Source organism: Solea senegalensis, linkage group LG8 (assembly GCF_019176455.1).
Source record: "Solea senegalensis isolate Sse05_10M linkage group LG8, IFAPA_SoseM_1, whole genome shotgun sequence".
Taxonomy (NCBI): domain Eukaryota; kingdom Metazoa; phylum Chordata; class Actinopteri; order Pleuronectiformes; family Soleidae; genus Solea; species Solea senegalensis.
In genome coordinates, this window is record NC_058028.1 from 21,237,494 (window position 1) to 21,262,721 (window position 25,228).

At 41.0% G+C, this 25,228-nt stretch overlaps 1 protein-coding gene across 2 annotated transcripts in view; it reads right to left on the minus strand.

Annotated features, from left to right (window-relative positions):
- Positions 1-25,228, minus strand: part of msi2b (musashi RNA-binding protein 2b) — a 123,983-nt gene that overhangs the window by 28,268 nt on the left and 70,487 nt on the right. For both annotated transcript variants that reach the window (XM_044033056.1, XM_044033055.1), the window contains exon 7: positions 10,726-10,774. In XM_044033056.1, the coding sequence (XP_043888991.1) occupies positions 10,726-10,774 (49 nt within the window). The remainder of the gene's footprint in view (positions 1-10,725; positions 10,775-25,228) is intronic.

A 25,228-nucleotide genomic window follows, 5' to 3' on the forward strand; every position in this document is an offset into this window, starting at 1 on the left:
CAGTCGCAAGGGAGTGATGCCCAATCAGCTGACTGTCATGGTCCAGCGCCACCCGTACCATACCATTACTCTGGTACCCCAAGGGAATGGTACCAAAAAATGCAATGGTTGGGGCCGGTTATTTTTGGTACTATTCCTAATGGAACCAATTCCTAATGGTACTGATCCAAACTGTTCAACTCAGTGGAAAGACGCCATTAGGTTTCAATCCAGTTGATGGTACGGATGTTATCGCTTACCAGGTCCAGCTGCCAAGACGTCACTCTGACTTTGACAATGACATTTCCTCAACATGTTATCGGAGTTTTACTACAGGTCATACCAGTAACAGAGTAACAAAAGTACATGCCCTACACGGACATAAGTACATTAATACTTAACGGCATCCCTTCCTACAATATACGGTACGTGACAACCTTGTGTGTATGAAACGCTGAGTCTCAAACTTACTGCTGAGCTCAGCTGAGCTATAGAAGAAATCTCTATCCACATTCATTTATGTAGGTCACCTACACACAGTGGACCATCCATTTCAGTGTCCTACTTACTGAAATGTTTGGAGCACTGGATGGGTGGGTCGTTCTACCGTGTTGCCTCTCTGCAGTGTCTCTTTCACAGAAGTGCAATAAACAAACCTGAGGAGGGGGGAAAACTAAAAATGCATAAGTTGCAGAAATGCAGTATGAAAATAAGAATTAATGTAAAAATAGACATGTGACCTATACTTTCAAAGACTTGACAATTTGCTTTGTTTTGCAAGTGAATGCTTGCTATCACATGTTAAATTAATACAACTAAGCACAAAGCAGTCGAGTGCAAAGGCTAATACGTGTTTCAGCAGCTGATACTGATTTTTTTGCGGAAGATGGAATTCCATATTTGAAAGAAAAAGAAAAGTTAACAACATTTGTACATATAGAATAACACCATCGGTGACCCCAGTTCTAACATTAGCTCATTGACTTGCTATGTAGTGTCTTGAGAGCATTTAAGTTGCAATTTGCGGCTAAACAAATATAAGTGAATTGAAATGAACCTACATGCTTTGTGAAAGAATGCTCTTTTCATACTAGATGCTTCTGTGGGGCAGTAGGAGCAGAGAGCATCAAATGACCCACTGACCCTTAACCAATGCTTAGTTGTATAACTAAAATTGGAATAACAGGACACACATATTTTTTTACTGCATCTATAGTTTCAAGAATACTAAAATAAGAATACTAATCACTAAATAAACAACTGCTATTTTTGCCAATAGCTTCCCCGTGACGTTACCCACTAATGAATCATCAAATTAATTATCATAATTCAGATTTGTATGAGTATTGGAAATCTTATATTTGAAATATGAGAAGAATTGGAGCTCAATGGTTAAATGTCTCTATTAACCAGACTATCAATTGTACTCAACGCAAATGTATTGTAAACGCTGTTTTTGTTTAGCAATGGTGTATTTAGTGAACATATTAAATCAACCAGTGTGGTGTTATTTTATGTTGACCCCTGTCCTTCCACAGCCATCTAAGGAGCTTTGGTTCCACAATTACTTAATACATTTTACAAGTTTCCATTAACGTTAATATAAAAATATTGACCAGATTGTCACACAAAAACTAATGACTTAAATCAAAGTATTAGGCATATTGTCAGACTGGCCATCAGGGCCGTAAAGTCTGCCTAAAGTTGCCTAAAATGTCCTTTGTTTCCACGTGAGTGAGAGCAGTATTGGCAGCGGGATGAAGGACAGTGAGAGTTGGAATGACATCAGTTAGATTACAATAGGTGATGCCACTTGGAAGAGTTAAGTGTCTGGTGGCAAATTCCCCCACCATTTCCCTGAGTGCTGTGTACCACACTGCTGTTGTGGATGGCTGTGGCTACAATGGAAGCAGCAGAACTAATTGACTGAGTAATTGGAGAGGACTCAAGGACTGAGGCCCGAGACGTAAAATGATACTTGATGTGAGAGCGCGCCTAAAAGCACTAGGTGACTAAAGCGACAAGTTTCTCTGCACTGATTCAACATAAGGGGACAGTGAATCATCCATGATAAGTCTGTGTTTGTATCATTGCTTTTGTCTCTGAATAGAAATTACACAAACTAACAACGATCTACAGTGCTCTGGCTGATAGAGAGAGAGCGAGAGTGAGCATATGTACACATGAGCTGTGTAAAAACCTCGAGTATCATCATAAAACTATAGCACTCCAGTGGTTTCACAAAACCCATGTGAAGGATATGCATTGCCAAAACAGTTTAAACCGCTTCCTTCCACAGGAAAAGAGGAAGAGGTCAAAGCAGAGACACGGTCAAGGGCAGACGATAAATAACGCCTGAATGGCATCGAAAACAATATGAGGACAGATTGATCTTCATGATTTTTTCAGAGGGAAAAAAGACAGGTGATTAATATGATTAAAGGTGTAATCAAGCTTGACTGGTTCTCCAACTGGAGGAGAAAACGGCCCCGTGTTTCCCTGCTAAAGGCACATTTTGTTCAGTGCTTCATGTTATTCAATGTAGTCACATTAAATCGTTCTCTCTTGAATAAAACAGTTTTAAAACTGCAGCAACTTCAGTCATCTCAGCAACTCCCAGGTTTTGGTTGCTTCGTAATGACGACAAAAACACCATTGTCTTTTCCCATATGTTTTTCAAGCATTTTTAGACACTGCATTTGTACGGCCCCGAACACCTAAAGCAACATACGTTCCTAGCAATGCTCTGTAGTACCAAAGATATACTTGGTACTAAACCGTGGACCGTAGACCGTGGACAGCACATGCGCAAACTGAGTTTCTGGCCCACCAGTAGATGGAGTATTAAGCCCCACTCACCAAGCAGATAAAACATTTCGACAATAGAAGAAGTAGTCGCCAAGGATAGTCATCCGAGCCTCGAAGTGAGAGTATACTGGGTCTGCGATATGCAACGTGCAATGCGAAGGAATTATACCAGGGCCTTAAAGGTGACATCGAATGTTTGTATCACACATATATGTTAGTTATGGAGGTCTACTTACAAATTTACTTGTTTTCATGGTCAAAATCCTCCTAGTGGCTGCAAACGAGCCGATCAAAATATCTCCTCACTGACGCTCTCGTCAACAGCGCTGTTTCAGACCAAAATCACACCCCCAGAACGTGGACTTTGTTGTGATTGGCCAGCCAACGAGAGCTTCCCCACTGTCCTGTGATTGGCCAGGTACCTGTGTGTGACTTAATAGATAGGCCAGCTCTCAGATACGCAGCTTCCCCTCTGGCACGGTGGATGCTCTGCATCTCAGCAGCTACAACGAGAGTAGTTCTTCTTCTTCTGCGGTTGAATGTACGCAACCGGATGTGCCCGGACTAGTGCCCGCACCAGGAGGCGCTACGGTGGTGAGAGGAGTGGTGAGGTTTACTGATGACATCATCAACAAATGGAAGTGGCGTTCCGCTTCGCAGAGTCCAGGAAAACAATACAACACTATTTTCTCAGCAGTGGCTGAACTGTTTGTTCTGAAACTTTAAGGTTTCATAAACGAGGTAATGACGCAGATACACACACAAACGCAGCGTAAATTGGAGCTTCCGGTCTATGTCCGCTTTAAGCAGTCGTATGCTACACAGAAATAACAGAACGTAGAATGTTCTGAATCAGAATCAAGTTTTCATCCAAACAGTGTAATAACTCTATTCTGGTAGCATAACATTTGTTTACTTTCTACATGCGCGTGCATCTGTCTCCCTCTGGCACAAACATCAACATTATTTATTAAAATGACACACAGTAATGATGATAAATACGAATCCTCAGCTTGCCTATGGATTTCTCTGCTTTCTGTGCTTCCCCGTGTTATTGTGAGCTTCAGAAATGATAATGTAAATAAAGTTAGGTCAGCTCCCATCAGCCATTTCATTTGGCTGCCTTTTCCACGGCTCTCCGTTAATCTTCCTCACAGTGGAAAATCAACAGTGGGATTGCACACCATCTGTGGTAGACATTAAAGATGCGATAGAGATCTGAAAGTGTGTTTCTTAGGGAGGCAGTGGTTCATATTGTGCCTCATTGGAAATGACACTGGGGCCGAAGGCAGCGAGGAAACAATGTAGATCTGTTCTACATCATACACACATCATTATTCACTGCAGCAGAAAGAGGGAGCCCGAAACTGTGATAAAGTGAACATTTTAGCTGTTGTTTGATTGTATTTTAATGCCCTGATAGTGAACAGTAAGTCTTTATGAGGCAAAAGGTTGTTGGAAATAAATCATGCCATGGTTTAAAGCAATTACAGAAGTGTGATGGGTCCTGGTTGCCTGCTATTCCATACATGGATGTATATAAAAATATATAATATAAAAACGCCACAAAGAAAACCCCCCATACAACCCAGAGACGTCTGTGCTACTGCTATTACTTCTGCACCACAGAGACACCGTTTCAACTCTAGGTTTAGTATTTTCTCCAGGTGATGGAGGTTAGGCTACGACAGACAGGACAGGAGCGCTCGTACAACAAGTGTCACAGATGCTCTTGTAACGCAATGAAGGCTCTTAAAATAACTGACAGTGGTACATTTGTTTTTTCATCCCTATCAGTGACAGACACTTCCCTGTCATCTCCTCCTGTCGCAGAATCCAACTGCCCTTGCAAGCGTCATTAGAGGACAACAATTCCTCTTAATTTCACTGACAGTGCAACTCAGGTGGCACAGCATTAACAGCTGTTTTGAACCGTTATGTCTGTTAATAATCTCACTGCGCTGTGGGAATAAGTTAGGTTCCATAAAAGACAAATGGGGCAAAAACTGGTATTTTATTATTTTTCAGCGTTTAATTGATCAATTAATTTGCAATAGTGGCAACGGAGTTATCACACTACTTGAATTGTGTGGTTGTTTCATTTTTTTAAACCTCCCCCTGTAGATTTTCGATGGAAAGTAACTCATAAAATAAAACAGAATTTTACTTTACGAAAGTGTATCCTTTTACTGCCAATTTAGGTAAAAGAGTCGTGTTGTGAGTGGACTACATTTTCCAAAATAACATGATATAATACTGTTACTATGGATTCTGAAGTAAATAAAATTAACTTCCCACTGGTATATACACTTCCCTCTGGAGGCACATTGCCTGCCTGTTCACTGTCTCCTCAACTCCTCCCAGTCCCTTTAAGGTTGTATTCTATTGAGTAACTGTGTTCTTGACCTCCTTCCCTCTGTCTGCCACTTTCTATTGAGCCTGACGACAAACAGGTCACCCGTGGGGCTCGAGCAGTCGGCCAGACAACCTCGGTCAGACAGGACTATACTGACACATGGGTTTAAACTCAATCTTATAATTAACCCCCCCTCAAGCCTCTATCCAGCATTCAAACATATAATGCAAGCTTTGAAGAGTGCAGATGGGCTTTGATATATGAAAAGGATGTAGGGATTGTTCATGAACTTGCCCTTGAGGAGATCCATAAAACAAGCCACTGCTTTTGACAGTTGTAATTAGGCATTTTGGAAGGGAGGTTATCAGTACCTTTCTCCGAGGACAAGCTCTTGCTTCCACAGCTGGAGGAGCCTGCAGGAACGGAGCTCCTATCCAATGATGGAGAGGTGTTCTATACTGGTCTGGTCAACTGCACCAGTCGCCATCTTCACTAGTTCTACCACTTAGCAAACTAGCTTGGGTTCTTTTGGTCTTGGGTGAAAATTAAGTAAACTAGTGATATAATGGTGAGAACAAACGGAGGACTACTGCACTCAGACCTCCTATTTCCAAGAGCTACAGGGAGCTACGGTGGTCCTCACACACCAGAAAGGACTCTCTCTGCCTTATCCTCCTCCTCCTTTGTTAGTTTAAAATGCAGTTTCAACAGAGATGGCAGCCTCCAAAAAGAAAAGCCATGTACAGTACATAGAAAAGGCTTCATCTAGGGCTACGAAAACCAAATACATGTATACATACATCTTATGGGTAGTACATTCAATGTATGCTACTGCATCCCAATAAATGTTACATGCCAAACCATTACTTCTAGCTTCTTTATAGACATAGAACCACAGAAAGACAAAATTTGACAGCACTCAAATTAAAATGATGTGTATTAACATTAAATCAACATTATATTGGTATAAATAATTTTAACCCTTTATTGTGTTACTATTTTAGACAATATCATATACATATAACTGGGTGCATATAACAAATATTGTTAGCTGAAGTTAGCAATACTTGCTCCTCAGGTTTGTGACGTCACAGACTCGGGCTGTCAAGGGTGACATTATAACGTGTCTAAAAACATGAATTTCACTGGAGGGTTTTTTTTCTGACCCTGATACAAGCAGGGTCGAATGAATCAGAACAGCACTCAGTCTTGAATGTAATATTGATTGAATGTGTTTTTCGAAGTGAACCCGCTACTTGACCCTAAACTGCTGATTCAAACATGATGACTTGAGGAAAACTTAGTGGGAAAATGTACATGTTGAGGCCTGGCACATACCCAACTAGGCCAAATACTGGCATTGTTCTTGGAGTAAATGTTCAGTGCACAGAATATTCAGTTAATAAATCCCCCCCATCCTCACTACAAGGCCCTGCTTGACACAGTGGCAGGGTGGGCGAGCTCTGCTTAACTGGAAAACAGATGGTCTTCACAGTGAATGACCCATCCAAACTCCCCAGTCAACCTTCAGGTACAGAAACCCATGCAACCTTGTGTGTGCGATGCAAAGGAAAGTAAATGGAACAGAGAAGGAATTAAAAGCAAATGGAGGGGAAGATGCTATTTGACTTGAAATTGGCACCCAACAGGGCACAGCTCTGAAGAAGGAAGTGGCTTAATAATGCATGTGCCAATCACAGACAGAGGGGGAATCATAACTGGCCACAGCCATGGCAGAAGGCAAGGTCAAAAGCAGCTGGTTATTACCACAACTGTATTATTTATAAGAGTGATTTTCACATCAAGTTGCCTTCACTGAGTCACAGCTGCTCCCTCAGACCTGCCTCACAGCCGGGGGGAGGTAATGTGCCAATCAGCGAAGTCATGCAGGGAGCCTGCTGTCAAGCTGGGAACCAACCAGAGAGCAGGTCAGGAGAGAAAGCTACCTGCTCCTAATAGAACCACCACGTAATGGTAGAAGATGTCAATCACACAGGTTTAAAAGAACTGGGATGTGTGAAAGGGATTAAAGCAACATGTTGATGGTTCTTAAGGTCATAATTGATAAAGCATGAAGACAGACTGAGGTTATGTTTATGTGATCATAATAAAGATGTTTAATTTGAATGTTCCAATACGAATATTCTGGTCCGATACAGTCGAGAGGGGTGGTTTATATCGGTCTTTATTCCATTTATGTTCATGTAAATGGGCCCTGTTTCGACGATCTAAAGTGCATGGTCTAAAGCGTGTCACGCAAGTGCATTTGAGCGTGTCCAACTCCAATTTTGCTATTTACATGGCTCATAATCTTGGTGCAAAGTGAGGCGCAAGGCACAAATGGGTTGTATTTAGTGTCTGAGTTATTCGTAGGTGTGATTTGGCCGTAACTTTAATGAAGCCAATCAGAGTTTGCATTGCTACTTACTGCAAATGGCAAATGCAGGAAACGTAGTGGAGAAGTGAACGACTCTCTGCAGAGGAGATAGATAAATGCAAAATCAAAAATATCAGCTCTGAAAATCAGTGTTTAAAAAAGAAAAAAGGTTTAAGGAACTTAGTGGGAAATGTGCCAGAGGAAATTTGAAGTTAAGAACACGTGCCAGAAGTAGATGGTAATGAGACAGGACTGCGCAGACAAATAATTGTTGTTTTACATTTAAGAAGACACAGCTTCGGCACTAATGTGTGAGACGCTTTGTTAGTTCACATTTCGATTCTAAAGGCCCTGGTATACTTCCGTGCACAGCGTGCACAGACCCAACACACACCGTGTGCATTGCGCAACTTGCTGCGTCAACGCAGAGATTTTGGAACTGCGTGCAAAGAGCGTGTTGGGTGCGCATGGACAGCGCATGTGCGAACTGAACTTCTGCCCCACCAGTAGGTGGAGTATTAAGCAGAAAATCACCAAGCAGAAAAAACATCTCGACAACAGAGGAAGTAGTTGCCAAGCATAGTCATCCAAGCCTCGACTTGGCGACCCTTGAACCGGTTGAGACTCTGATGGGCCTGTCAGCTGTGAGCCGCTCGAACCAGACGTGTCCGAGGGAGATGGAGCATCGTTCTCTTCTTCTTTGGTAGAAGTGCGTCCTATTCCCCCACTTCCAGACTTGTACCGCCACCGGATGGTGAAGTGGGACACTACAAGACCCTGGCGCGCGAGTATTCCAGGGTCCGTGATATGCGACACGCAATGAACGGGAGGAACAGACAGAGGTACAGTAGCAGATATGAGACCAGTAACCGCACCGTTGACATCTGAAGGTGGCCTCCGTGTGTCTGTGCGTAAAAAAGGAGGAGGCTGCAATCCTGGCAACCAGCACCACCCCATGCTCATGCGTACATGGTCCTTGGGCGGTGGGCCCTCTGCCTCCACCGTCTACTGACCCTCAGTCCCGTCATTCAAAATACTTTTAACTGATGAGGAAAAAGGAGGAGGAGCATGGAAGTGTGTCCTTGTGTGTGACACAAGTGTATGTGGTCTCAACCCGCCCATGTTGGTGCCTCTAATATTGAGCTTAAATAAGCGAGATAGCAAAACATTGCACCTGATGAGTGCAAGTCTATTTGCTACCTACACAACGTGGATGCTGGGTGTTGGAAACTAGCAATAACACTTACTCCGTGGTTTGCCCTGCAGTGGCTGGGCGTAAGATAGGGTCCCATGACGTCCGGGTTTGGGTTATCTCTCGTCTGACCTACATAACTGCGACGTATTTCCATTTTCGATATAGCCAGATAAGAACATGGCAGGAGCGGGACAAAAAAAAACCCCGCTGACATCGTTTTCTCATTGTAGGGCGGTAAATTACAGGTGCTTAGATTGATGTTTATCAAACGCAGACGCAGTGTGAACTGCTGAGCCCGTGGCTTCTTTACAGAGAACAGAAGAAACAAAAGTTGTGTTTGAAGAACACGATGAAGGCTCATTTGAAATTGAAGAAACCGACGTGAGAAGAAACACAGCATCGCAAAAAAAAAGGTCAGCAGTCCACGCGTAGACATGAGACTGAGCTAAATGAAGCCTGGTTTCTTTCATTCATCATTACCCTCGTCACTTCTCTCGTGTCGTTTTTGTGACCACACATGTTTTTGAGATCAGATAAGGGAGTCCAGGCTCCTCCTGATGAAAGATTGGGTACTGTGTGACCCTCTCTACCCCCTGCCCCCACTGTGTACTCTAATCAACCCCGCTGCTGTTTCGAAATACGGTGTGTTCCTTCAATCAGTGCACAAACATCCAGGCAGTCCAAAAATCAAGACTGCACTTGAAGTTTTACAACAAGGTAAGAAAGCAACAGGGAGTCTGTAGATACTGTACACGTGTGTCTTTTGTTTTTGTAGGGAAACCTTTTTGTAGTAGTTTTAAAGGGTGGTGAAAAGAGTTTTCCAAAACGTTTGTATTTGTATGTTTTTAAATGTTTTCTGAACAAACGACCCCCCTGTCAGTCAAACCAGTGCACTGACAATAAAATGCACTGCAGGAAACAACACGACTTTAGGGCATCGATTGCAAATACAGTTAATGTTTCATGTGAGTTTAAAACAGGTCGCCACCACACAAACATACAGTCCTAGTGATTTATCTTGCCACACGTGGGAGTCTGTATCCAGTCATTCCGGAAAAGAATTCACAAAACAATACGCGTCCTGTCTGTTCATGCACGGTGTTACAGACTCTTGTTTACGGCTGGCGTTAACGTCTGTCCTGAGGGTATCGTCACAAAAAACACATTTGGAGGTTGTTTGGGGACACGTGGCATTCACTGTGTGACAGTGAACTGAAAGTGTATTCTCACAACAGGCCCAGTTAAAACGTACAATATGGAGAAAAAAAAAAGCACTGTTCCATTAAAGAAAACCTTGCTTTTGCTCATTCTACGTTGCATTTTCGTTCGTGTTGATTTGCTGTGAGTCACTGGCTGCTGTCCACAGAGCAGACTCCTGTCTTCAGAGCTGAATATGTGCCTCCACTCATCTCCGTGTGCGGCTGCTGTGTCTTTGTAAAGTCCTCTGTTTGGGGCCAGAAGGCTGCACTGCAGAAGCCACAGATGAGGCCTTCAGATAAGGAGGGGTTGGAGATAACCATCGCGCTGCCTACGTTGCTCTGCAGCATCGGCTATCTCAACTGTTATCGGGCCACACAGGCCTCCTTCCTTCAATCTCTGTCCTTCTGTTCAACTGTAGGGCACCTCTTGTTTTTTTTTTTTGGCCTTTTCTTCCACTCCCTTATTTGACCCCCTCATTCTTTCTGTCTGTGTGTGTCGCTTCCATCATCCAATCTCCACACATGGAAAATGAAGATCCATATCGTGCAAGTGTATGTGTGTGTGTGTGTGTGCACATTTATCAGCAGCGTGGATAATCTCTATAGGGCAAAAGATACAGTATGGTATGGATTGCTCTGAAATGGACAACATTCTGACTTCACGGTGTATACGCTGTATATACTAATACACAGGCCATGGTACAATGGTGTTAGATATTGATATACCTTCTTAAGTCTAACTGCACATATAAATGTACATTACACACACACACACAAATGCAAACATAGAAGCAGGAGAATGGGAACCTACCTCTATGTCGGTTGGTGGTTTTGTCAAACATTAACATGGCATCTTCTACCTGAAAGAAGTCAGAGAAGACATGTTGCACTTCAGTTTATACATTCGTCCACACAGTAACAGCACCTTTGAGGACAGCTTACGAGAGTATGTCAGAACACAAACACAGCACTTCTGCCAGCCTGCATCGCCAGCTCTCACACACTGACGCGCAGGATGAAACCGTATTTTTCTACATGCTCCATGATATTTAAGGCGTTTTCACTGCCTGACGGTTATAAAAGCCACTCTTCACATGGAATGTTGACCTGTGGGTAAGCAGTATCTGCACAAAGAGGATGAAACACAAACGAAATGGCGCCCCTCTCCAAAAGATTCAGCATATTCTCAAGCGGCGCTTGGTACAGAACCAAACTAAATCAATTTAAATACTGTGTTACTTCCCCCAGTGTTTGACCAAAGAAAAGAATATCTGCGATTCTGTTTCCCACGCACTTTGATAGACAGACAGACAGACAGACACATGTCTGCGCACTATGGTTGAATCACTATGCATGAGATGGCAGAATAGACAGCGTTAGCTTTGTGGGAGTATTTGCGGAATATCACAGTAAAATGCTAGTTGTGTCCAAGTAACAAGAGTCTGTCAACTGCGAGTAACACCTGCACAAGCAGCAGCCAGGCCCTGGAATGAGGAGGAGGAGGAGGATGACGATGATGATGCCGCTGGCAGCGGCGTCCTCCAGCCCCCGAGAACAACTGACTCCTAACTTGGCAGAAGCTGTCACCCTGAGGGAGATTAACAAGCTCGTAGCACACTACATGGTGGAGGAGATGCTACCATTCAAGTATGGAGTTTCCTGCTTTCCGTGAGATTATCGTAAAAATTCCTGTGACGTGTATCAAAGACACGGCACCGTTCCAGAGAGAGAAAAAACATTTGCTGCCACCTCAACAAACTTTACTCGAACTAGGAAAGTGTTTAGAAATCATTTCCTCTGTGGTGGACTTGTGGACAGTCCACCGTCCACCGTGGACAGTACATGAAAGCTTCCATCACAGGCAGGAACGCGGATGACCCAGTTGCCACACACAATTGATGAGATTGAGCAGAAACATGCTTCAGATAGAGCTGCAACTAACCACACCTCAAAATAAGGATGTCTTATTGTGTCCACAAACGCAAAGAAAGCAGAACAGATTGACATTTAAGAAGCGGAAAAATCTAAAAGCGTGTTTTCTAAAACCAAATCATCCACGATCAAAATAGATGACCACTCATTTAGCAATCGGTTACTTATTGATTAATTGAATAATCCCTGCGGCCCTACAACATAAAAGTGGTAACGCAATGACCTTTGTTTAAAAGTTTTAAATCAAATTCAAACATCAGTTTTAAAATAAAAACAAGGTTCCCCCAACACCAACAGAGTAGACACAAGGACGCAGCAACGGGACGCGTAACTGTGCTTTCCTCCCTCGCTCTCCTCTCTGCCTTTTTTTGTCCTGAATGTTATTTGAAAGATGTTTTATCACATTTCATAATCAAAAGGGTCACATTTCATGGCTGGCTTGTTCACAGACAGGGAGGCAGGGGTTTCAGCTCATCATGCCTTTTTGCACTCATCGCGTTGCCAATATCTGGGAAAAATGAAAAAGAAAATGAAAAACGAATAAAGCCAAGCATGCCAGGAGAGTGTGTGGATGTGAGCTACAAGGAATTACATATAGATTCACCTTTCTGAGCAACAGCGGCATTTCCAGGGCAACCCAGTGTTAGCTGCCACCAGCAGAGGTTATTTAGCCAATACTACAGTATACTACAGAGATAAGGGCACAGAGCATGAACAAACATGAAAGTGACTAAGCCTTTGAAAAACAGTCTATCACACTATCCATGCCTCTGCTTTCTGCTCCATCCCAGGCTGCCGCCAAACTCGCCGGAATCTTCTTCTCACCTTTATCTTAACTTAAGCCTGCCGCACACTGGAGGATTTTCAAATCTCGAGAACATTTGTAACCCATTTTCAATGTTTTATTCCTGAGTCAAGACGCAGGAACACACACACTTGCCATTTAATGAAATGATTTCATGGAGGAGATTCCAGCGATTTAACATGACTCCAGAATATAAACAGACATGGAGGCAGGCCGTCTCTGTTCGCTTGTGATACGTCTCGCAGGACACATTAAACAAGCGATCACAGCCCAGTGGCGTTCGCTGGTCTTTGAAACAGGAGAAGCTCATTTCAGGCCCAGCTATTGATACATGAATTCTGCAAACAAACAACAAGAACAAGGAAACGCGATAATTATGTAAAATTGAAATGCTATTTGTCTACAGACTCGCAAACTCCACACAGGACTGAGGCAGAAGAGGTTCCGCTGTCATGCATGTTTCTGCAACGCTATCAATCTAAAACTGGTTCCGCCTTTCTGACAATTCCTCCAATCACCAATCCAAGAGAAGCTGAGCTTCCACGGAAGTGATTTTTTTTGTCCAAAAAACCTATTCTGTGCTGCTACGGGAATACGAAAATCATAGACGATTCGTCATTCGCAGCTGATTCTGAACAAACTAGTGAAGCGTTCTAATCGCGTTCCAGCGCACGTTTAGTATTTAAATATAAATAAATCGACCAGTTTGTCTTCTTTCTTTAACATCCAGCCCGGACAGCCCAGTCATCTCGCTCTCATTGGTTATTGCAGGGGTTCTGCTCTCACCCCCCAATCACTGTTCAGTCTTAAATGTCAAACATGTTTAAAACTTACAATTTGAAATCAGGAAGAGTTTTAAATTCGGGTCTGTTAATCCCTCACATTACAGGATAATTTGGCCAGAAGATCTGTTCAAATCAGCCTGAAATCGGAAGCACTTAGATTGTCGGAAGGGCCAGATTGGGACTGAAATCTGGCCAATTATACTCTAGCATCTTTTCACAAAACATATCATGAACAACTGGAAATTTCTTTAGAAAAATAAGTGCAATTTCAACAAGTTTGCCATTTATACATGTGCATTACAATTTACAGATTGCAGTAGATCTACAAAAGTCACAGGGATCTGGAGCTGAAAAATATAGTATTTCACATTATGATTCAATTCTAATCATAATGTGAAACTGTACCCTCTGGTGGGCCGGTTCTGGCCCACAGGCCGTACATTTGTCAACCCTGCATTAGATGATCTGTGGGGATAACAGCCCTCTTTTTGCTTCTCATACCACATTATCACACCATCCCTAAAATCCTAAATCACAGTATGTCATGTGGCTTAAAACACAAGCTCAACTCAAACTGTTGGAGGAAGCTGAATTTGTTCAGTCAAACGATTTGCACAAAAGAAAATCGTTGATTTAGGTAAGTATTTATTTGCTAAAGAAACTTGGGTAAATTACGTTTAGGCTGCTAGGTTTTACTCTGCATGACAGATAAAGTGCTTACAATGACTGAATCGTGGTGACTTTTTATTATCGTGTTAATCATGAATGAAGAAAAACATCAATATTTCACGCGGGTGACTTCAAAATCCCGTCTAACTCGCCAGCATACAGTGCTTGTGATCCATTTCTTAATGTTCCCATGGGGGGCTGCTTTCCGCATGAATTATTATTCAGTCGTTCATCATTTATGAGCTCATTAAATTATTTTCCACGTAAAAATACGTGTCCTATCTGCGATGTCTCCGTATGTGCGGGAAGAACTGTTATGACATTAAAACACATTTTTTTTGCAGTCATCGCAATAATATCGTGAATTGCAATGATTTTGAGGATCAGGATAATCATAAACTTTTTAAATGGTCCCCTGCCGGTTCTGCATGAGGTTTTACAGTTTCTCATCATTCATTCATCTGCTGTATAAGTACATCTACTTTTCATCTACTCGTCGCCTGATTGTTTTGCCTTCTCACTGATATCGACGCCTCGGCCGCTCAATAAATTGTATTTTTCGGAGTCTCAAGTGCTTTTTGAAATGTGTTCCTTATTGACCGTCTCCTGGGCTACAGTGTGGTTGTCCTGTTGTCGTGGCACTGTCTCAGCTTGTCATGTGGCCTGTGTCACACTCACACTGAGATGACAAGCTGCTCCCCTTCAGCTTGTCATCTCACATGCAGTATGACCATATAAAGAACGGTTGATCATCTACTCGTATGACTTTAGAGCTGCGCTCTCGAAAAATAAACCACTCAAGACAATGTTAGATTAAGATCAATGAGTAGCAGACTGTTTTGTTGCAGCATGGCCTTCTTTAAAACTTTAACCTTTAAAACCCTTTAAGCACATCGCAGGCGACACTTTTGTATTACAGCGGGAGTGAAATTACTGCAATAACTAACTGTTACTGTAATTACGGTCATTTCGCTCCCACTGTTGCAGGAAGCCGGTAATTCAGCGTCTTTCTTGCCAGAAAGCGAAAAAGTTGGAATAACGCCTGTGTATGGTTTCCAATTTTGGCCTATTTTTGGGCAATGAGACAAAAACTTTAAATATGATTTATACTGTTCATATTGCAACATGCAAAATCTGGTGTTCATGTTCAACTACAGTGTTTTTGTTTTTGTTATTACATTACATGTCATTTAGCAGACGCTTTTATCCAAAGCGACTTACAATGGAATTAAGTACAATCACACAGGGTACCGGTCTTAACCACTGCGCCACTCCAGCCCTTTTGTTTTTTGTTTTTTTTTCTTTTTAAATAATTTAGTTTTTCTTCATTTTAAATTGTTACTACACTATTTTAACATGCAGTAAACTGTAATTAACTGCCAGATATTGAAAGTTATTCTGGAAAAAATGACAAAAGCCCTTTTCCATTATGGTCCCAGCTCGCCGCTCCTCGCCACGGTTTAGGTTAGTTTTCCATTACAATAATAGTACCTGTACTCAACGTGGGTGTGTTGCATGACACTGCCGTCACTTAACGTTTGACACACACAAACGAGTGACTAGTGACTTGTAAAGCAGTTGTTTTCAGTAAATGAATCAATAGAATCAGTTAATTAAAACTATTTGTTCAGCATTTCCTCCACTTCATTCCTACTGGACTGAAATACAGCGGCCGCTCGCTGCTGACGTTCAGCAGTGCTGCCGCTAAATACACCAGACTCCTCTGTTAAATATTAAGACAGGCAATTGTTGGAGATTAACCCACGTATTTAGGGTTAAACTGATCTACAGTTCGGCATTGTTCGGTCTCTTCCTGTATCGCCTCAGCTCACTTGGAACCTCGCCAGAGCAGGTACTAAAAAAATGACCTGGTACCAGGTACTATTGCTAGTGGGAACGCAACCTAACCGTGCCGTGCCGAGGCGAGCCGGTGGAAACACGGCATTAGTTACAGGACATTTATGGTTCAAATAAGCAAAAAAATGTCCACAGGGTTAAAACACAATGTGGCCACAAACAGAGCTGCAAATAAAAACATGTTTTTATCACTTCACAAAAACTCTGAGATAATATCAGTCAATATCAGAGTTCCATCACGCTGTCATCGCAGATTCACAGTGATTGCATGAGTGACAGTGTGACAACTGCAGCTCGTCATGTAGGAAGGGAAATGAAGCATAATGACAAGGGGATAAATAATTTAAAAAATCTCACATTTTCTTTGTTACAAAGACAAATAACAATATGTTTTTTCTCTGTCAACTGCTTATACAAGAGATAAACATAGAATTAATGAAATTAAAACATTTTCAACTGGATGGATATTGATACACCACATTTTAAACGAATCATAGCCGTATCAAACAAAACAGAACAGGTCCTGGATCACAAATCACTCTGTACTATTTAATAGTTCTTCCATATTTAAGCTACTGTGCAGAGGTTTGGGCTAATAATTATATCAGTACAATACACCCACTACTCATTGTGCAAAAGAAAGTAATAAGGATGATTCATAAGGCAGGTTATGGTGATGCAGGTTATGTATTATTTTTACAGTCAAACTTATTAAAAGTCAAAGATCTCATAGACTTACAGACCGCAACAATCTTCAAAAAACAAAACAATCTACGACCAGGAAATATTCAGAATTTGTTTACTGTCAGGGAGAGGGGTTATAACATAAGGCAGAGATTTAATTTCTAAATTTTAAGGGTGCACACTACATTCGGAAGTTTTTGTTTATCTGAAACTGTGGAAGAGTTTTGATGGAGGAGCACAGGGAATGTTCAAACATAAATCAGTTCAAAGCGATGACGACGACTGTTGTCTGTGCTTTTTGTGGCAGCACAATTCAAAATGGAACAAAAATACATAGAAACAAAAACAGTAATGTAAGAGGAAGAGGGGAGATGTTAATCATTTATGGAGAAGGGGTGGGATTAAATAAATTGTCCTTCGGATACGTTCATGAAATCATTGTGTCTTTTTTCTCAGATTCCCTTGGATTATACATTATTATTTTTAATTTTTTTTCTTGCTTATTTCATGTACATAATTATTATACATAATGTTTGCATGTTCAAAATAAACTACTACTTCTACTACTATTATTATTACTAAATCATCCAGTACTAATGAGGACATACCAACATTTTCAGACTTTCCCCAGCAACAAGAAATACTATTTTCTGATTGGCTGATAGGTTGCTAATTTAAGACAGCTGTATGAATGAACTACGCACAACAATCTGCCTTCGCGTCATCAATTCATAGATTACTAATTTGTGTGCGGTAAGTAGGGCCGTCAATCAATCAAAAAAAACACAACTAACACAATACAACATATACATATATATATATATACACATACATATATATTTACATATACATATATACACATATATACATACACATATATATACATATACATACACATATATGTATATACTGTATATGTATAACAAATCGTGGAATGAATGTAGAATCAACACAAAAAGTATATTTAAATTCATTTCTTTAAACGTGAAACACAGTTTCTCTCCTAATTCTAACAAATTTGGCACAAATCATATTTAAATGTATTCACTTTTATTGTTTTCACTGATTTAAAACATCCACATGGCTGCACTGAGCTGTTTTTGTTCTAACTGATTCTTCTGTCAAGAAAGAAACATACGTACACAAGGCTTTACGTTTAGAGCTCGATCCATATTGAATAATCCGCCTTCAAATGTCTGAACAATTCTACTTATTTAAGAATGATCCTGTCTCCTTTTGACTGTAGGACACACTGCACATCTCCTATGACTGACATTATCTCTATAATCGATGAATACCTTATTGTTATGAACTGTCACCGTAGTGAATATATTAATGTATAATATAAATGAAGGATCTTTTATCACAGCGGGGAGATAAAGCTCACAGTTTTCTGTGTGTGTGTGTGTGTGATGTGTTTCCATTGTGTTTTTTTTCCACTTCTATTCTGTCATATTTGTTTTGTGTGATGCGAGGTGTTTAAAATGAAATGTTGTTCAGGACTCCCTCCAAAAAAACGAGTTGGCACATTCCTAACAAAGAATTAATTACAACATCAATATGGGGTGTATTTGTTCCCCTGCATTATGCTCTGTGAAAAGAAAATGATTCAGAAGAGCGTACACTGCCTGACAAATTCTTCAATATATCAAAATCGGCCAGCCAATAGATAGATTAGGCTTTAAAAAAGAGACTGAAATTAACTCATTAGGTCACAGACTGTAGAGTAAAATGTGTTTTATTTGAAGTCATAAGGTGCATGACTGACACTATGACTATCAAGAGTGTTGATTTAAGTGATGAATGGAAAATTGAAATGAAAAAATCCTCCTGTTGACCAACACACAGTAAGAGATTCACTCCTCTAAAAGCAAACAGGAAAACGTGCATTATTTCAAATCAAAGCAAAGTAAGCGCGGTCCTTAGATGCCTGTGACAGACTGTACGTATTGAGTCTTCATGAAGGACCAGTTGCACCTGACTGACTCCCTGTGCAGCTGCCAACCTAATGAGACTTGCTACAGAAAACAAGCTATTCTCCAGGGAAGCCTGCCTTATCCCAGCTGTCAATCACCATTATGGCTGTGATAAAAAGCGCAACAGCAGGTGCACGGGAGAGGCTCCACATCATTGCTAACACACATTTGACACCTGAACCACTTCAGAAATCCCATCAAAAAGTTGGCTGATTGCTGCAGTGAAACATAAGAATATTAGAAAATGTGCAGGTGTCCTCAATAATCGAGAATTCCTCCAATGTGGATTTTGTCCACAGTGAGCACAGAGGGTGGGGTTTGTGGTAAACTGGACACAGGACAGTTTCAGGAGTGGGTGGAGCTTTTTTCAGCACTCTTTAAAAGGTTCAGTGTGCGATACTTAAGCACCGCGAGTTGTCAGACGTGAGCAAAAATTGTCAGACCAAAATTAATGGGACTGTACGGAATATTAGCGCCATTTGAAAAAGAAAACATTTATAAAACAGCATGGATTCTGAGATTGAAGTAAAAAGTATGAGATTAAAGTCATAATTCTGAGATTAGGGTAACAATTCTGCGAAAAAAAAGTCATAATTCTGAGATTTGAGTAAGAATTCTGAGATTTGAGTAAGAATTCTGAGAAAAAAGTCATAATTCTGAGATTAAAATCAGTATTCTGAGATTAAATTGATAATTCTGAGATTAGAGTAATTCTGAGATGAGAGAAAAAGTCATAATTCTAAGATTAAAGTTATAATTCTGACATTAAAGTCAGTATTCTGAGATTAGAGTATGAATTCTGAGGAAAAAAGTCAGAATTCTGAGATTAGAGTATGAATTCTGAGGAAAAAAATCAGAATTCTGAGATTAAATTGAAAATTCTGAGATTGAAGTTAGGAGAAAAAATTGAACAAAAGAAAAAAATATTTAAAACAACATGAATCCTGAGATTTAAGTCAGAGTTTTACTTTTTTCTAACTTTAATCTCAGAATTCTGACTTTAATCTCAGAATGGCCCAAATACCCTTCCATATGATTGTGCCAGCTAACAGATTAAGCTATTATGCCTGTTCTAGCTCGTCACCAGTGAAAACAACACTGCAGTAAGTTTCCAGTCACCAGTTCTTTTGTTGGATTCGTTTTGTTTCCACATATATTCCAAAATTTGTCATCAAGCCGCCTCACAACCAGGGGTTTTTCAGTGAAGAATAATAATAAAAACAAACATCATACTGGTGGAAAAATATTTTACTGACAGCCTATTAATATTCATCAGAGAGAGTGACAGAAAATCTGTAAGGGGAGAAGAGGCGAGGGGGGAGGGAGCTCAGGTGCCCCTTCTAAACATCCATTACACAGCACAGAGAGGACGCAGCTGACAAGGACGGATCATTTGTGTGTGTGCAGGGGCACCTGGGTATGTGTTTTGGAATTAGATAACAAACTGAGATGCATAATTGGTGCTTAACCATTTAAAAGGATACCTCAGATTTGAAGTGTGGTCGTATGAGATACTGAAACATAGACAGATCTGTCCCTGAGGTGCGCGTCCACGGCACTGAGAGCCAGGGTGAGAGACGGAGGCTCACTGACAGTGAAACGATGGCAGCCGCTGGGGACTGATTTTGCCACTTATGGCGCTTTTTCCTTTATACAGTTCCAGTGCGACTCGGCTCAACTCTACTCGCTTTGGTATCAGTCACAAACAAACAAACGAGTGACGAGCAAAGCAGTTGTTTCTGGTGTACTGAATCATTAGAATCAGTTCATTAAAAAGCTAAGTTCACTACTTCCTGCATGACCGGAGCATGATTTTAGACATTTCCTTGCTAAATGATGGAGATTAACGCATGTTTTCAGGATTTTTAAGTCTTTTTCGCTGATCTACAGTTCGGTATTGTTTGGTTTGATTTCTGTGTCGCACTCATGACTCTTCCAGTGATGACACCCTCTGCCAATCAGTGGCCGGCAGTCTGTCAATGTCACATTTTAGTATCGGCTCAGCTCGCCAGAGCAGGTACGAATAAAGCACAGGTAACGTCTATCGTACTATCGCTAATGGAAAAAGGAAAAGCGTCAATACAGTTGAGGGTGGTTGTATGAGGTATTGATATTGCCAAGTACGTCGCAATGTGTGCCGCCGTCGCCATAACCAAGCTTCAAACATAGATGCTCTTTCTCACTAAAAGCATTACTATACCAGCAGGAACACAAGGGGAAATGATTTTTTGCCACTTAACAAAAAGCTCACCTAAAAAAAAAAAAAATCAATGCCAATGCTAAAGTCTGTGAGATCTTAAGAATATGCTCTCTGTTTTATTTCACCGTTACACGTCCTCTTCCCTCGGGAAAATGAAGTGAGAACATTGCTCACTCTCCCACAATATAAGGTCCATTGCGATACCATAAAAGACGGGGAGATATGTATATGTGTGTGTTTTCCCTGCGCCCAACTGCAAAGGTCATTTAGTCTTTTCTATACAGAAATTAACATAATATTTCACAGTAGATGTCAATATAAATGTACTTCAATGAGCAAAATAAACAAATGTATACAACACCAGCATAGAAGTCAAGGATGTAGCCACTTATTCAGCTACTGCTGCAGTCATTAATCACATCGGAAGATCTCTGTGTGTTTGCCGATATCTGATAATACATTTTAAAGCCAATATCTGCTGATACTGATATTATGCCGATGACAAATTTAGTTTTTGCTGACGCAGCCAGTTTGAAGAGCATCGTGACTGAAGCTTGAGAAAACCGGATGTTTAACCCTTAGTGCTAACGTGGCACGGTTCTGTGCCACAGGTGCACCCATGGTAAATTGCCATGGGAATAATACACCTGGGGGTGTATGTTTTAGGTCACATCTTCATCTTCTTATGTGTTGTCGCATTTTTAGTTGTGATATAAAGTAGCAATAATTGTCATAGTCATAAAATAGACCGCTTTTATTTTAATTTATTAATATTGCACATTCTTATAGCCTCACTATATACTGTATGTTTTAACATAATGGAAAAAAGCAGCTGAAATACTGTGTTCTAGGGGTTAAATAATTCAACTTTTAAATATAGTTTATTAACATATAGTGTTGTTTTTAAGTATTATTATTATGATTATTGTCATTATCATGAATAATAATAGTTACATGTTGTCAAGTTCGTCATGTGGTGGCTCTCGTCAGCCGACTTCATCTGAACATGCATCTCTTTGGCCACCAGCACAGTTTCCACAATGCATCATTACAGCTCAGCATCTCCATTCCCTTCCATCCAGCAGCACCATTGCTTCCATATCTCTCCGCTTCCATTGCTCTATCGAGCCGTCCCCCCCCCTCTGTGATGCCCCCTCTCCCCCAGCTCCTGACATCATTTCATCTCTCTCCCCCGTAGCCTATCTCACCACCTCTTTCTCTCCCTGACAGTCCCATGCCATCGTGCGCTCCTCTCTCTGGACGAGCCAGATAAGCAGGTAATTCATCATTGCAGTGAAGGGTACACACACACACACACACACACATTTACAAACACACACACACACACACACCTGGTGACTCTTATCAGTGCCTCACAAGGATTGGGCCGAGCTCATGCCGGGTCTCTGTCTGAAAGTGACCCGCAGCCTTCCAGCACCAAATTACCATGACAAAATTCAAATTATCCCCAATGAATGACAAGAGACAAATTAATATATTTCCCATCATCCCTCTGTGCCCGCACTCACAGCCCTCAATTTGTGCTTCTATTATTGGGAGGAGAGAAAGAATGGTTTAACCAAACCAAGGGTGTGTAAGGAAGGCCTTTATAAATGCAAATTACCCTGGCTGCCTCTCTGAGAACAATGGCGGAAAAAATAGCAGGTTGGCCTGTTTAAAGTGATACTTCTTCCACTTCATTTTTCCCTTTCTGCTGCCTCTTTTTTTTATTTACAATGCCCCAAAAAAGCCTGGGAACAGCAAATTCAATTCAAGCCGCACAATAAAACACAATTATGCGGAAATGTGGCATATTTCGGCTGACAGATTCATAAAAGTGTCGCTGGCATAATTGAGTCAAAGAATGAAAAGGAAATGATGATGAAGATGGTGATGATGATTGTGCCCGGGTGGAGGAGCGATTGTGTAAAAAGGAGAGGAAGCTGCCATTTCTCTGCCCGCCTTGTAGTGCATTCAGCTTCATAAAGCCCTCACAGACACAAGATGTTCAACACTTCAACACGCAATTTAGAATTCTTTTCACAGCGGAGAAACACATCAACCTTGCACCTGCGAGTCTTTCAGCAGCAAACGTCACAATTAACGTGCTCAAAGCATAGTTCAGTGAAAAACAGTTCACGGCTATTTTAAGGTACAAAACAAAGACGGGTAGTAAATGGGCGAATAACGTGTGTACTATGCATGAGCGTCTCAAGCAAAAATCCTATTCAACCGTCGCCTTCACACACACACACACACACACACACACACACCCCTCCCTGCCACCGTACACAGGCCAATAACATTTCTTATCTCTTCTATCTATTCCACACGTTGACTCTCAGATGCAGCAGCGTGTGCTTTCTCCGAACTAAATTCACCGCCGTCTTCACGAGGGAGGAAAATGATTTCTTAATGCTGCAGCCAAACTTTCACAACAGACTTTAAATTGCACTTCTAATTCAGATATAATTTGGTCAGAAGGATATTTTCCCACCTCCAAGAAAACAATAACAACAACAACAAACTACAGCACAGAGCAAAGCAGGTGTACATGGTAAACTTAAGCATTACATATCAGAGTTCTTGTTGTTTATATTATGCTATTATTTTACTCATCCGGCCAGCTTGTGAACAGCCAGTATGTGGCCCCCGACTTAAAATGAGTTTGACACCCCTGGCTTAGAGGATTGGCTTTAAGATGCATTCAAGAAACCTTGTAAATGTCATCACGTCTGCAAACACACATGCAGTCATAGATGCTTTACAAATGTCAATGGAGAGACAAGAAAAAAAGGAGCATTGCAATTATAGAACATTGTTATTTTTTTAGTCTTTTTATGATCACAAATAGTCACTGATCAACGTTATATGATCAAACTAAAAATGGACTATTTATCCCTATATTCATACACTCTATTACTCACACATTGTATCTGCTCTTGTTCAAAATTAAACAGTTAATATAATGAAAATAGAAACTGTTTCCCGTGTTTGGGAGTATACGAAAAAGGGAAGCCGCACACAGCTGTGACACACTGCAGAAGATTACACCAAAAAACAAAAGCCTGACTGTATTTGAGCATAGATCTATTTCAGTGGTAAATGGAGGGTGAGTGGATAATTTGGGCTGAGAACTTTAGTTGCACAGCAGGCAACAACAAAGGCTGATCTGCAGGGGGCTAATACACTGCGGGCACTCTGTCAGTCACACACAACCACACAGACTCTTGGAAAGAGCCAAGCTTTACACTTATTGTATTTCTTAAAATAAAAGGCAATAAACTGTCACCATGAGAAGTGATGATGAGACAAAGAAAATATAATACTGTGTTTCTCATTTTCCACCAGTTCTCGCTTTGTGCAGTTTCTTTCTCGTCGAGGTAGGATCTTAATCATAACACGCAGACTGTCTCAAGACAGCTTTGGTATCTGATAAGTACTAATTGACTATTTTTATTCCTGTTACACAGTTTTCTATGGGAAGTGAGGACCGGGTTGACGCTGTCAAATGTCACCCCTGACATACAACATAGTCTTATCTGTCCTGGGGCACAATCCCTGGGTGAGATTTGTGTCTAACTAAGTACACTTTACAGGACACACTGTGATAGAGATGGTGTTTTGAAGGCAGGATGTTTGATGACAGCTGAAAGCTCAGTCAGAAAGAGAGCCCTGCTGCTGCTGCTGCTGCTGCTGCTGTGGCGCCAAAGTAAAAATGTGAGCTGAGAGCAAGCACGGCATTTACCGTACCTGCTCTGTAATAACAACAATCAGAAGACGACACTGTCTGCAAAAGTGTGTCAGGGATTTGTCAAGAGGTGTGAGGTATGACGTAAAAAGGAAAAACAATCTTAAAACCGGGTTCTACATTTTACATACAGAATATACAATGCTCTATATTGTACCCGAGGAAACATGCACCGACATTTTCTATTATCATCCTTAGCATCTGACATCAGAAGGTTTACCAAAGATTAACAATTCTCGCCATCACATTAAAGAGGTTAATGCAATATATTATATTTATTCAATCATTTAGTGAAGCCCTCAATAGATGTTAAAACGGATCATTTTAATCACTTCATTTTAATTTAATTTTAGAAAAAAAAAAGAAGAAGCATGTTGTGGTAACAGGAAAAAGACCAACTTTGATAATATTTGGTAAAAAACTTAAAGATAATTATGCAGAAAAGCTGTCCTGACACAAACATGCTGTGGAAGTCTGGCCTCATCACTAAACCTGGTGAGTCACGCAGCAGGTGATGCAGACTAATAACTATGACACAGCTGATCAAGTCCCTGAAAAACCCCTGATTTAAATGTGCACATCTACTCCACCTCACCCACACACACACACAACGCGCGCAGGAAATCTGAATCAGTCTCTAAAACTGACAAGGGCA